Below are 14,083 nucleotides of genomic sequence, written 5' to 3' on the forward strand. Positions count from 1 at the left end.
ATTCAAGGTGACATGATCTCACCATCTATACCTTAACATGCACAGAAGTTATTTTCCCCTCCTCTCCTCCTCTCTCTCTACGAATAGGCAAATAGAGAACGACATAGTACCAGCCTTCCAACCAAAGTCAATTACTGAAGCCCTGGGGATGTCGTCTTAAACAATGCTATTAGATTCTAATAGTTTTTAATTACTGGCCTTTTTTATAAATCAGCCCTTGCTTTCTCTCTCTTTCTTCTCTGTCATGGAAAGCCTATTTGTGTCCGTAATTAAATTGAGGAGCGGGATATGAATTCAGAGGCCTTCGCTTCTCATCTCTGACTGCTTCTGTTTGAGCGGCTCCTGATTAATGCCAATACATATTGCTTGAGATAACTATTTAGTGGTTAATTTAGCCAAATTTATTACCCGCATGCTGTCTAAGGGTGGAGCAGGGTTTGGGTGTTGGTTGTGGGTGGCAGCCAACTTTGAAAGGAGGCATGTGATTGTTGCAGTGGCACAGCGATATCTTGTGGAGAGCAGGAGGTACTACAGTTCCTTCCTCAGCTACAGTGAAAAGTCTGTAATTACATATTATGAGGTTAAAAACTGACAATAATGTTTTTTAGAACAATCTACTCTCACAAACTGAAGGACACATTGAGCTGAGTTTGCACTAACAGACTAAAAGCTTATGTTTACAATTGGTTGTTATTTCTAAAAAAAATAAACTAACAGGATGGAGATTAGTTTCCACATAATCATAAAGCCATATATATACTCCTTTGTCTCTTATCTGGGTGGTAAGGCTGTACTTATTTGTTGTCATTGATAAAACATGTTGTTCTGCATCTATTGGGCACAAGGCACAACATAGACACCATTTTTTCCTGTTCAGATAAGAGTCAAACATGCAGCAATTTAGCTTTGAGGTTACAGTGGAAATTATTTTTCAGTCACACAGATTCATTGCTGAACAGATAAATAAACAAATATTTTTTCTCTTTGCATTTCTGTCTTTCTCACAGTGATGAATAAAGGTCAGTGTGTGACAAAGTATTATCGGTGGATCCAGAAGAACTGTGGTTTCATCTGGATCCAGTCTAGTGCCACCATTGCTATTAACGCCAAGAATTCCAGTGAGAAGAACATAATTTGGGTCAACTATGTGCTCAGGTGAGAGAAAGCTCGCTAAGGAAAGTAGTGGGCAATGGCTTCAGCAACATCTTTCTTGTTCTGAGTTAGTAATGAAAAATTCAACACGGTTCTTGAATTTATTGTTTTACAGCAGCAGTGCTTTCCCACATTAGTACTTACATTTTGCAACCAATGGCATTCAAACCTATTCATTTGCAAATGAAACTTCAATAACAGTTCTGTTTGTCTTCACAGTAACCCTGAGTATAAAAACACACCCATTGACATTGCCCAGCTGCCAAATCTTCCAGAGAAAGCCTCGGAGTCCTCTGAAACCTCTGACTCCGAGTCTGAGTCCAAAGAGAATTCAGGCACGTATGAGAGCATAAAGTTAGATTTACACATATATATATATATATATATATATATATATATATATATATATATATATATATATATATATATATATATATATATATATATATATATATATATATATCCAACATCCACCCATCCATTTTCTATTAGCCGCTTAGTCCCTCATGGGGTCGCGGGGGTGCTGGTGCCTATCTCCAGGATTGGTTTTCCAACAATCAAATAAAAACAGACCATTAAATGGGAAGGTGTGTCCAAAGTACAAAGGCTTGCAAAAGTATTGACCTCCTTGTTTTTTACCTATTTTGTTATATTCCAATCTGTAATTTATATGTTTTTTTTTTTGTTTTATGTGATGGCTCAGCACAAAGCAGTATTAATAGTAGTAGTATTAATTTGGTTAAGTTAAATGCCAAAAAAAGGTAAGAAAAAAAATGGTATGTTCCTTTGTATGTACTCCCTTTGCCACAAAGTCTCAACCAATTCCTTAGAAAAAGTACCCCCCACACACACCTGAGGATAAGGTTCTGAATAACAAATTGCTCTTTGCACTATATATATATATATATATATATATATATATATATATATATATATATATATATATATATATATATGTATATGTATATATATATATATATATATATGTATATATATATATATATGTATATGTATATATATATATATCTCTATCTATATATATATATGTCTATGTATCTCTATATATATATATATATCTCTATATCTATATATATATATATGTATCTGTATCTATCTATCTGTCTATGTCTATATATATCTATATATGTATATTTATATATATAGTGCAAAGAGCAATTTGTTATTCAGAACCTTATCCTCAGGTGTGTATATATATATATATATATATATATATATATATATATCTCTCTATCTATATATCTATATCTCTCTCTATCTATCTGTATCTGTATATCTCTCTCTCTCTCTCTCTGTCTCTCTCTATCTGTGTCTATATCTATATATCTGTCTATCTCTGTCTCTGTCTATATATGTATATATCTATATATATACATATCTATATATATGTCTCTGTATCTATCTATCTCTCTGTCTCTGTATCTGTCTATCTCTCTATGTGTCTCTCTCTCTCTCTCTCTGTCTCTATATCTGTGTGTATCTATCTATCTGTCTCTGTCTATCTCTATATATATCTGTGTCTCTGTCTATCTATCTCTCTCTCTATCTATCTGTGTCTCTATCTCTCTCTCTGTCTCTCTCTCTCTCTGTCTCTCTCTGTGTGTCTCTCTGTATGTCTATCTGTCTCTCTCTGTGTATCTCTCTCTCTGTGTCTCTGTCTCTCTCTATCTATCTATCTCTCTATCTATCTCTCTATCTCTCTATATGTATATCTCTGTGTCTCTGTCTCTGTCTCTCTCTCTCTGTGTCTCTCTCTCTATCTCTCTGTATCTCTCTGTGTGTATCTCTCTCTATGTATCTGTGTCTATATATCTCTGTGTGTATATCTATCTCTCTCTGTATCTCTCTGTGTGTCTATCTCTCTCTTACTCTCTCTCTCTCTCATCTCTCTCTCTCTATCTCTCTCTCTCTCTCTCTGTCATCTGTGTGTCGTGCTGTGTGTGTGTGTGTCCAAAATATTCTAATTATAGCCCATAGCTCCTGTTCATTGACTTTTCACGAGGTCAACAATAAGAACTCTATTGTGAGTAGAAAAGGAGCTGCAGACTGCTATGCCGATTTTGGAAAGCCTTTACCTTATACGTTGTTACGCAATGGAAACCCACATGGATGATGCTCGTGAAGTCTGGGACTACAGCCTGCCCAAGAACAACTACAGCATGCTTGCTCTCTTCTCTCTGGCCATTTTCGTCAATTTCCATGAGGTGTGCGATTTGTCATGTCAAGCAAAAAATTGCTGGTCATGTCAAGGTAAAAAGCTTAAAAGTGCCAGTAAGGGACATTGAGATTATTCCTATAAAAGGAAGTACACAGAATCTTTTTCCTGCCTCCTCTCTTACTGGCTGCATTATTGGGAAAGCACTTATGGTGAATGTTGACACACTTCTGCTTTTGCTAAAGAGGAACACTACAGAATACCATGATAGTATACCTTCCAGGTCACCATCCAGAGACTTTAAGAAGGCTGGGTGATCTGATGGATGGTTGGCATAAAAGCACAGACAAGAATGAGGCTTCCCCCCTGCAATCTTAAGGCACAAAGACCAACTTTGTCTTTCACAGGGGAAGACTCCAATATCAAGGCCCACAGCCAATGGCTTGTGAGTATCCCCACACCCACCTCATGCATCCCTCCCTGGGCAACTCCAGATTAGGGCAGATTCCAATCCTTTTCCAGAAGTTAGGATCCAGAGCCCAAGCTGTGTATAGAGGGGAAGCCAACTATTTTTAGCTTTTACCTCTAAGCCTCACATAGCAGTTTTGGCACCTTACCCGCCAGGGACATGGCAACCTGTCCTGACGTTCCTCCCTAACATGAAGGGAGCATCCTGTAGCTTCTTTGGGCAGAACCGATTGAGACCCAGAGGCCAAGACTCAACCACCCACAGAATGCCAGCAAGCTACTATCAGGTTTTGCTTAAGTCTCACTAATTTGAACGAGGTTTGCCTCTTTTTGTGATCTGCCATTTTTTTTGGAATCTTTTAATATCTCTTAATCTGACCCTTCTTGTCGAGCGCAGTTTGCCATGGGAGACCCTACCTGAAGTTCAGACTAATAATTTGGTTTTAGCTATTATTTCTGATGATTTGGAAGTCTACAGGAAAGGTGAGAAACAGGTTATCATATTTTTTAATCAAACCCTTAAAATCAATATTTATACATATAATTTGAAGCAATCCAAATATTCCACAGACATTTCAAATCACTTCACCAGAAATATTCAGTAGATCTGCTTCTACCATAGCATAATCTCCTATGCGCCCTTGTTTAGAAATAAAAAGGCACACCCCTAAACATTTATGTTGCTAAATGACTCAAATCTTACACATTGTAAGGCCCCTCCACCTTGAGAATAATACTATCAAATCCTAAAGCCTGTGTTGAGCCTGTGTTGGCACGGTATAGTTCAGTGCCAGCTGGGATATTTGCTGGAGGATAGAGATTCTGGCATTCCGCTGGCTGTAAAATCTTGCCAGCTGCAACAGGACGGAGTCAGTTTCAGCAAATGTCCAACAGGCCCAAGGTGCTCTGATTCAACATGGTCAAAAACGAAACAGATGCCCTTTGACCTTTCTGCAGTTAGATGCCAGTTTATACAAAGAACATATGAGAAGATGTATGTTTTTACAGCCACTAATGCAACAACACCATATGAAGTCACACAAAGAATTCTCCTTTGCTTGATATTGAAATCCTCTGATCCCATTATGCAGAATTTAGGTTTTATTTATTGTATTTGTACAATGCTTACAAACTGTTGCAAGACCTTGGAAGTCAGATGTAAGTAATAGTTCAAAAGAGTTAACAATGCAGTGCATTTCTGTAATTCCACTGTTTCTTTTATGTAAGCCTTCTTCAATCTACGCTAGAGTTTGTAGATATTTTTCAGTGCTGTCGCAATCTAAACCCTCTCTCAGTAAAGCGGACATAAAATCTCATATGTGCATGCGTGCGTGCGTTTGTGTGTGTGTGTGATTAGATAAGATAAGCTAGGCTTTATTGATCTCACATTGGAGAAATTCACATGTCACATCGGCTCAGTAATCAGTAATCAGAAGATGGTGCCAAAAGTAGGACAAGGTGCATCAGGTATATACAGTGTGTCCTTGTTTATACAGTGGATCAAAAAGAAGTAGATAAGAAAATAAGAATAAAAAAATACAAACTAGAAATAAGGCAGAGGATATCTTTTGTACATTCACGGTGACTTATATACATGTGTCACAGTGACTTATATACATGTGTATTGACATATATTCAGGTGTAATAGCAGCAGAAGTCACTTCTTTTAGGTTTAAGGTGTGTGTGTGTGTGTGTGTGTGTGTGTGTGTGTGTGTGTGTGTGTGTGTGTGTGTGTGTGTGTGTGTGTGTGTGTGCGTGCGTGCGTGCTTGTGTGTTTGTAAAAAAAATTAAAAGTGCTTCTCACACTAATTTTTTGTCTTGTGCATTTGGGATTTGTTGGCTATGAATCCTAATCCTAATTAATAATGATTACATCAAAATCAACATAGATGTAATTGTATTATCAGACAGTTAACCAAGAGGGGATGATATAAGCATGAGCCTGTAAGATAGCTCTTGGAGAAGTGGGAATTGTTCTGACTGCAGAACAATTGGTGGTTTCACGGGAAGTCACCAATAACAGAAAAGAGCCGCACTTCGAAAATGACAGTAAAGCCAGCCCTGACGCGGTTTTGTAGGTAACGCAAACACTAAGCATTACGGTAGTGACGCCTGAGACTACTTTTCAAAATAGGAGCAATATGTTTGACTTTTTTATTTTATATTTTTACACACATTGACTTCCGTTAGTTGCTTTTTCTTACTGCTTTATGTAATATTTGTTATTCTTCAGGTCTGGTGATGAATATGTAAATATATATTTTGGTCACCCTCTTTAGCCTCAATATCTATGAAAACAACTTTATTTCCAGGTAATTACTTTAATTTACAGATGACAGATGATGATCTCCAGATGTTACTCATCAAAGCCCATCTACATGATGTGGAATTTCAAAATAAAAGTCACTCAAAATCTCTACATTGAGTCAATTTGGCCTAAGTTGCTGTAAATGTTGCTACAAAACAGGCTGTTTTCAGCTAATACTATCACTTCAGCATGACAGTAGAACACCTCCAGATGCTGCTCAACAAATTTCATCCACATCTGATGCAGAATTTCAACATGAAAGCCCCTCAAAATTTCTATATAGTCACTTAGACCTAAGTTGCTGTCAATGTTGCTACTAAACCGTATGTTTTCAGTGGATACTGTCACGTCAAGTTGACAGGAGAATAACTCAAGATGATGCTCAACAGATTTCATCAACATATGATGTGGAATTTCAAAATAAAAGCCCTTCAAACTCTCTACATTTAGTCACTTTGAACTAAGTTGCTGTCAATGTTGCTACTACAACGTAAGTTTTCATTGAATAATTTGATTCAGCATGACAGTAGAAAACGTCCAGGTAATGCATGCATGCTTTCACCGCCTTATGCATTGCAAAAACTCATGAATTGGAAAAGCAACAAAAAAAATCTCACTATCAATCAGCATAAAGATCTTTTGTCGGATCATATTAGTCTTGAGACAGCATCTGCCTCTGCATCAGATTGATCTCTCTGGGCTTCTTTGATCAGCTCCATCACTTAGTGGGGGTGGGGGACTGTGGGATGTGTCCTGTAGTGCATGGAGGCTGATTCAGGGGGTGCCTGGGTCTTGGAGCTCTGAGGGGTGCCCGGACTGGAGTGTTTGGTGGGTCCAGCCCCAGTGTCTGTGGCCCCCTCATGGGCAGGGTTTGGGGGGCCTCAGGGCAGGGTTAGGGGTAGGGTTAGGGTTAACCCTAACCCAGCCTCTGGTTCTATCGGTCACAAGCTTTTGGTCGTGACCGATAGAACAAGATCCCGGATACAAGCGGCAAAATTACTTTTCTCCATAGTGTGGCTGGGCTCTCCCATAGAGATAGGGTGAGGAGCTCAGTCATCCGGGGAGGACTCAGAGTAGAGCGGTTGCTCCTCCACGTCGAGAGGAGCCAGTTGAGGTGGCTCGGGCATCTGATTAGGATGCCGTCTGGACGCCTCCCTGGTGAGGTGTTCCGGGCATGTCCCACCCAGAGGAGGCCCAGAGGGAGATCCAGGACACGCTGGAAGGACTATGTCTCTCGGCTGGCCTGGGAACGCCTTGGGATCCCCCCCGAAGGAGCTGGCCATAGTGGCTGGGGAGAGGGACGTCTGGGCCTCCCTACTGAAGCTGCTACCCCCGCGACCCGACCCCGGATAACCGGAAGACTATGGATGGATGGATGGATGGGTTCCACTAAAGTTTTGAATTCAGTTTTATTTATATAGCGGCAATTCACAACACGTCATCTCAAGGCACTTTACAAAGTCAAATTCAATCAAATCATACAGATTGGTCAAAACGTTTCTTGTCTAAGGAAACCCAACAGATTTTATCGAGTCTTGACAAGCAGCATTCACTCCTCATGAAAGAGTGAAGAGCCACAGTGGACAGTCGTCTGCATTGTCGATGGCTTTGCAGCAATCCCTCATACTGAGCATGCATGAAGCGACAGTGGAGAGGAAAACTCCCCTTTAACAGGAAGGAAAACCTCCAGCAGAACCAGGCTCAGTGTAAACGGTCATCTGCCTCGACCGGGATTAGAGAAGATGGGGCAGAGACACAAAAGGAATAGAAACACACATCCAGGAATCCTTTCAATGTTATTTGGTAATAGCAGATGATCTGTCTCCCCTGGATGATGTCTTAGCAACCAAAATGTCAGACCAGGTGTACCTAAAAAAGAGAAAAACAGAGAACAAAACAGAGAACAAAAAGTTAAAATAACAACAAACAATGCAAATTGGAGAATAGCAGGATAACTCAGCAGAGTGAGAGAAATAGACCCTGATGTCCTCCAGCACCCTAAGCCTATTGCAGCATAACTACAGAGATAGCTGAGGGTAACCTAAGCCACTCTAACTATAAGCTTTGTCAAAAAGGAAAGTTTTAAGCCTAGTCTTACCCTAAGTAGACATGGTGTCTGCATCATGGACCAAAACTGGGAGTTGGTTCCACAGGAGAGGAACCTAATAGGTAAAAGATCTGTCTCCTATTCTACTTTTAGAGACTCTAGAAACCACCAATAGAGCTGCAGTCTGAGAGCAAAGTGCTCTGTTAGGAACATATGCCGTAATCAGATCTCTGATATATGATGGAGCTTGATCATTAAGGGCTTTATACGTGAGAAGGAGAATCCATCCATCCATTTTCTGATACGCTTGTCCCTGTAGGGGTCACGAGGGGTGCTGCTGCCTATCTCCAGCTGTCAATGGGCGACAGGCGGGGTACACCATGGACAGGTCGCCAGTCTATCACAGGGCAACACAGAGACAGACAGGACAAACAACCATTCACGCACATACTCACACCAAATGAGAATTTAGAGAGGCCAATTAACCTAACAGTCAATTTTCTCTGGAGTACCCGGAGAGAACCCACGCATGCACAGGGAGAACAGGCAAACTCTATGCAGAAAGACGCAAGGTCAGACTCAAACCCAGGACCTTCTTGCTGCAAGGCAACAGCACCCTCTTATTGAATTTCATCAGAACTTTCAGCTGGTGGCTTCGAATTGCATAAACATGGAGACCGAATAAATACCAAAATAAATCACAATATTATGACATTAGGAACAGTCAGACACAAGTTAAAACGACCCTTGTGTGGTCAAGTAATAATCATCTTGTTTAAATTGTTTTTCTGTTACTTTTTTATTATTCTAACCATCATGTTTTTTTTTTCTTTTCATAGAAAATGAAAATGCAAAGTCTGATGCAAAGTCAGGCAACCAAGCAGAACAGAGAGACGATCCAGAAACAGACAGCAAACGTCAGCAGCAACCTGGGCAATCACATTGCTCATCTGAGGAACTGAAGAACTACAATGAAGGAGACAGTTCCAGTAACCCTGAAAGTCAGGACAGTGATGACAGTCTTGAGCCTTCAGATGGAGAACAGGAGCAGGAGGTGACCCGAGGTGAGGGAGGACTTGAAAGCGGGTTGGGGAGATTAGCTGGACTGGGAGCATTGGAGGGACTGAATACCATCAGTGGACTGGGTAACTTGGGAGGGCTCCATATTAAGGTAGAACACTATGGAGAAGGAGAGGAAGAACTCCACAGTTCAAAAATTTCCTCATCAGAGGAGGAAGAAGAGGAAGATCAGGATGTTAATGAAGACAGAGAAGTAAAAACATTTGATGACGCTGGTACTGGCAGCAAACTCCAGAAGAGGCGAAAAAGGAGAAAAATGCAAAAATGGGATGGATCGAGAAGCAGGAGACTTTGTCTGTCCACAGCTCCACCCAACCCTGTAGCAATGGGTGATTCCACACTACAGGCAAATCCCTCAGGGGCCGCCTCTGTCACTTCCACGCAGCTTCACACTTCTTCTGACTCCCCAAACAGCACAGGGGCTACATCCTCTGTTCTTAAAATCAAGACAGAAATGACAGAACCAATAAACTTTGACAATGACAGCAGCATCTGGAACTATCCTCCCAACAGAGAGATTTCCAGAAATGAATCTCCATATAGTATGACATCTAAACCTCCTGCTGCAGGGAGTCAGGAGACTTACCCTTCACCACAGGGTGGCTCTCTACCGGTAGCCATTCCTGACTCTGTCCTCACTCCTCCTGGACCTGAAGGGGCAGCAGGAGGATTGAGAAAGCTTCCTTATAATGGAAATTCAACCTCATCCTCTTCTTCCAGTGTTACAAGTTTAGCTCCTTCTTCCAACCCTTCCTCTGCTGACCCCCTTTCCCCTCCCCTTTCTACATCCCCTCGGGACAAACAACAAGGCACTCCTACAACCTCTTCAAATTCTTCCTCATCCTCCTCTTCATCCTCAAACTCTTCTTCACTGCTGTATTCTGGTGATCTTGAGGCACTTCAGCGTTTGCAGGCCGGTAATGTGGTCCTCCCGCTGGTTCACCGTGTCTCAGGAACTCTGTCTTCTACCAGCACCACAGCTCCACGTGTATACACGACTGGAACAATAAGGTACGCCCCAGCAGATGTCACTCTGGCCATGGCACAAGGGAACCTCCTTCCAAATGCTGCTATGAACTTTGTTGAGAGCTCAGGGTTTGGTCTGGACCCTAAAACACCTATGGAGATGCTTTATCACCATGTCCACAGGCTAAACATGTCCGCTGCAGCAGCTGCAGGCCCATTTGTTGGATCTCCAGCACCTACAGTTGGTAATGGCACCTTGGGAGGCCAGATGTCGGCTACGGCCAATGTTTTTACCACAGCAGAGGGACTTTTCTCAACACTACCATTCCCAGTATACAGTAATGGGATCCATACTACGCAGACAACTCTGGAAAGAAAGGAGGATTAATGAAATACATCCAAGACCGCATTACTGTGTTTAAAGAATCAACAACTGTGTCTAACTCAAAGACTACCCAGTATTAAATAGTAAGAGAGAATTTATCAGCATAGGGCAGCACTGTGTTTCCTACAAGGAACTACTAAAGGACAGGAAATGACAAACATACTCAAGCACTTTGAGCAACTGAGCTTGTGGAAGACATGGATGCCCTCATACACACAACCCTTTTCTATATTTTTTTTCTCTATTAGCAATCTCTCTTTGCTTCCATTTATTGTAATCAGCAACTTTTTCTCTTAAAACAGATGAACAAAAAAGCAACAGTTCTTTACAATGAAGAATTCCTTTTTGCCTACAGAGAATTCATGTTGCCTAAGGATTCCAATGGAGCCTAGAAGGGATCATTTTATTGTATCACTTATTTGGGTTTCATCTTCATGAAGATGATAAATGCATACATTTTAAGGAGGTTGGTACAGGTATTTGTGACACACAAAAATTATTTGTGCCTCTCCTCCTTATGTATCTTGATGTGATCAAGGCTAAAGATTTTTTTAACCTGAGAGGAGAGGTCAGCTGTCTCAGAGATACTCTTTCGACAAAAGGTTTTTGGGATTGTTTCTCTGTTGAAAGGACACTAATCATTGCTTTTTCCTCTATTTCTTCCTTTTTATGAAATATTATAGCTCAGATGTAACTTTGGAATCAAACATACAGAAAATAAAAAAAAAGCTATTTCAACCGGGTAATGACCTGTGAACTATCGAATGTTACTACAAGTTTCCTCATTTGTCTGAGGAGTTTACCTACAGGTCTCATACCAAACATAACCTCCACTACATCTACCCCCATCTCAGTTTGTTGAGCCTTCTTACCTTTAGTCTGCTTATCTGACCTTTAACTTTCTGTCCACATTTTTATCTGATAATTCTACAGATTTGTGGTGCTAGCAAATGTCCCAGTTACCCAGATTCAGCTGGCTGATGTGGGTATTGTAAATTGACCCCCAGCTTGTTGATAGAGTGATTGTTTTTCTTTTTATTGAGAAGGGGGCATTTTAAAGTATTACTAACCTTCAGGAATATCAGAATACAGCAGCATTCTTACCATGCCTCCCTGTGATTGATCAGGAGACAAGGGGCAGCTGCACATGTGAAGTTGATCACTGGGTGTTTAGGCTGTGTTCTGTTCTTTCTATGTGTAACTGATATGTTAATCACTTTTAATTCTCAGTGAGACTGAGCTTAAATACATAACATTTCTAACTTAGAAAATGAATGTTGACAACCTAAACAGGAACTTTTCCTGTTCCTTGTTTCTCCGTTCTCGCTTTCTTCCTAAACCAGAATCACCTCCACAACATTTTCCTCAACAATCCACTCTCTTCCATCTCATCACCAGAACCTTTGACTAAAAACAACATATCAACAAGGAGATTGTAATACTGACATGCATTTTCAATCAATCTGTCAAACAATCAACGTACAAGGGGAATAAAGTGGGATGTTTTTGTTTAGATGAACATAAAAAAGAAGACTCCTCTTCTTAAACAAGTTAAGCTTTCCTTTTGCTGTAGTTGTATTTTTTCCCCTAGTCTTCTTTGCCAAAAAAAGAAATAAAAAAAGAAATGCTAAGGTCCCACGCTTTGTGTTTTAAAAGCACTGTGATTCTTGCTCATTTGTAATTTTCCTCAACTTTTTTGGTAAAAAGAGAATAAAACATACTAAGTAATAAATCAGACTGTAATAAGCTATCACAGTGTCAATCTTTTTAAAGTTGACAGCACTGTCTTTACCATCCTGTTATCTTACTACCCTGTGTGATTAAGCCGTAAAATGTGTTACCAATGTGTGTAGTGTCACTGGCTGTCAAAATGTCTCTCATGGCAACTTCTGTGTGTGTGTTGACTATATGCAGTATATACTGAGCTACTGTAGCTGTTTTTGTCCTTTGTCTTCTCTGTGCTCTATCTCTAGTGTGGGGAAGGAGAGGAAGTGGGGTCAGAGGAAAAGAATGTCTGCTGGATGAATTTAATCCCAATAAATGACACCTCTAGCTCTCTGCCTCCTCCTCCTTCTCTTCTGTTTCCCTCTATCTGCAGTCTTAGTGAAACCAGTGGAGGTTGTGGAATTTCGTGTTTGGTGGCCTTTGCAAAAAAGAAGGAAAAAAAACCACATAAGAAAAAATTTGTTGAGTCCACCATTTAATTTTGCTGCTTCCTTTCTGTCTTTGTAAAATTGCATTTTTACTTTCAAATTTTTCTCTCTCACTCAAATGTTGCTTTTTGCTGTTGTGTAGTCCTATTCAAACCTCTTTATCTTGTTGTCTTTTCGCACAGAGATGAAAAGAATATTTAACTAGCTCAAAGGTTTATGGAGCCATGTATTTGCCTCTAAGGAATTCTGGGACAGGTTTCCTGCTCTTACATTGAAACATTTAAATAACTATTTACACCTAAAACATCCAAGGTTAAGATTAAAAACGATAAAAGCCTCGACTGTGAAACATTTTCCCAGACTTCCTGGAGGTGTTTTCTGTTCATTGGGTGTATTTCAATGGTTCACATCAAAACGTCTTGAACTCCCATTCAAATTTTACTTTAGGGATCAAACCAATTTAGACAAGGGTTTGGAGGGATGAGGAAAAAAAATCACAATTGTCTTTTAAGACTCAATAAGAAAAAAACAATTTTAACAATTTCTATAAATGTTAAAAGCAGGATTTTTTTTCACTCTAAATCTATTTTTATAGGAATTTTCAAAAACTGAACTATATATTTAGTAATTTTGTCAGATGCAATTACTGTGAGCAATCAAGTTTTTGTTTTTTTATGATTATTTTAATCCAGTTGTCATTATTTTCTTGCTGGTATTCTGTTTTTGTTTTTTTAAGTCTATAAAGTGCATTATGGGGATAAGATGAACACCTTTTAAAAGATCATAGCTGGAGTAAAGCAGACCAAGGCTCTATGGTCACATCTGGAAATAGTGTCTTATGTTTATTATGGAAAATCATTGTTTTGTCATTAACATTAAGGAGTCTTAAAGTGCAAATACAGTAAAAATAAAGAAAATATACACACACATACAAGATTAATGTGAGTCAGCTAGTTAGTTAATTGGGTACATTGTTCTGAATAATATTTTTTTTGTTGTTTCAGGAGCAATTTGTTACCACGCTCCTATAGATTTTAACATTTTCTATGTACGAAGGTTTCAAAGGCAAGGTAATATAATATAGGAAATGTTACAGTGTAAGTGAGTGGTTACTGGGAGACATATCACAAATGAAACCAAGAAATACACCCAAATGTAACTAAAACCATACAGCTGGTTCAAGCTGTTTTAATGTTTTTGTGTGTTTTTTGTCGAAAAATGAAAACTTTGCTGGTGATTTTAAAACCTAAAAAACCTTAATCACAGCTGCTGTCAAATGCATAGTGATTAAAATTTTCAAATATTGAAAAGTCATCTCATTTACCTGTGAAGGAACTGTGTCTGTGTTTTT

At 39.6% G+C, this 14,083-nt stretch overlaps 1 protein-coding gene across 7 annotated transcripts in view; it reads left to right on the forward strand.

The window, feature by feature from the left end:
• LOC105919040 (neuronal PAS domain-containing protein 3) overlaps positions 1-13,226 on the forward strand; it is a 1,017,839-nt gene extending 1,004,613 nt beyond the window's left edge. For 6 of the 7 annotated variants that reach the window (XM_036134634.1, XM_036134635.1, XM_036134637.1 and 3 more), the window contains 3 exons: positions 1,008-1,155; positions 1,372-1,487; positions 8,988-13,226. In XM_036134634.1, the coding sequence (XP_035990527.1) occupies positions 1,008-1,155; positions 1,372-1,487; positions 8,988-10,582 (1,859 nt within the window). In that variant the 3' untranslated portion in view covers positions 10,583-13,226. The remainder of the gene's footprint in view (positions 1-1,007; positions 1,156-1,371; positions 1,488-8,987) is intronic. The other variant, XM_036134641.1, reaches the window with a different exon arrangement.
• The last annotated feature ends 857 nt before the right edge of the window (positions 13,227-14,083 follow it).

Source organism: Fundulus heteroclitus, unplaced genomic scaffold (assembly GCF_011125445.2).
Source record: "Fundulus heteroclitus isolate FHET01 unplaced genomic scaffold, MU-UCD_Fhet_4.1 scaffold_87, whole genome shotgun sequence".
Taxonomy (NCBI): domain Eukaryota; kingdom Metazoa; phylum Chordata; class Actinopteri; order Cyprinodontiformes; family Fundulidae; genus Fundulus; species Fundulus heteroclitus.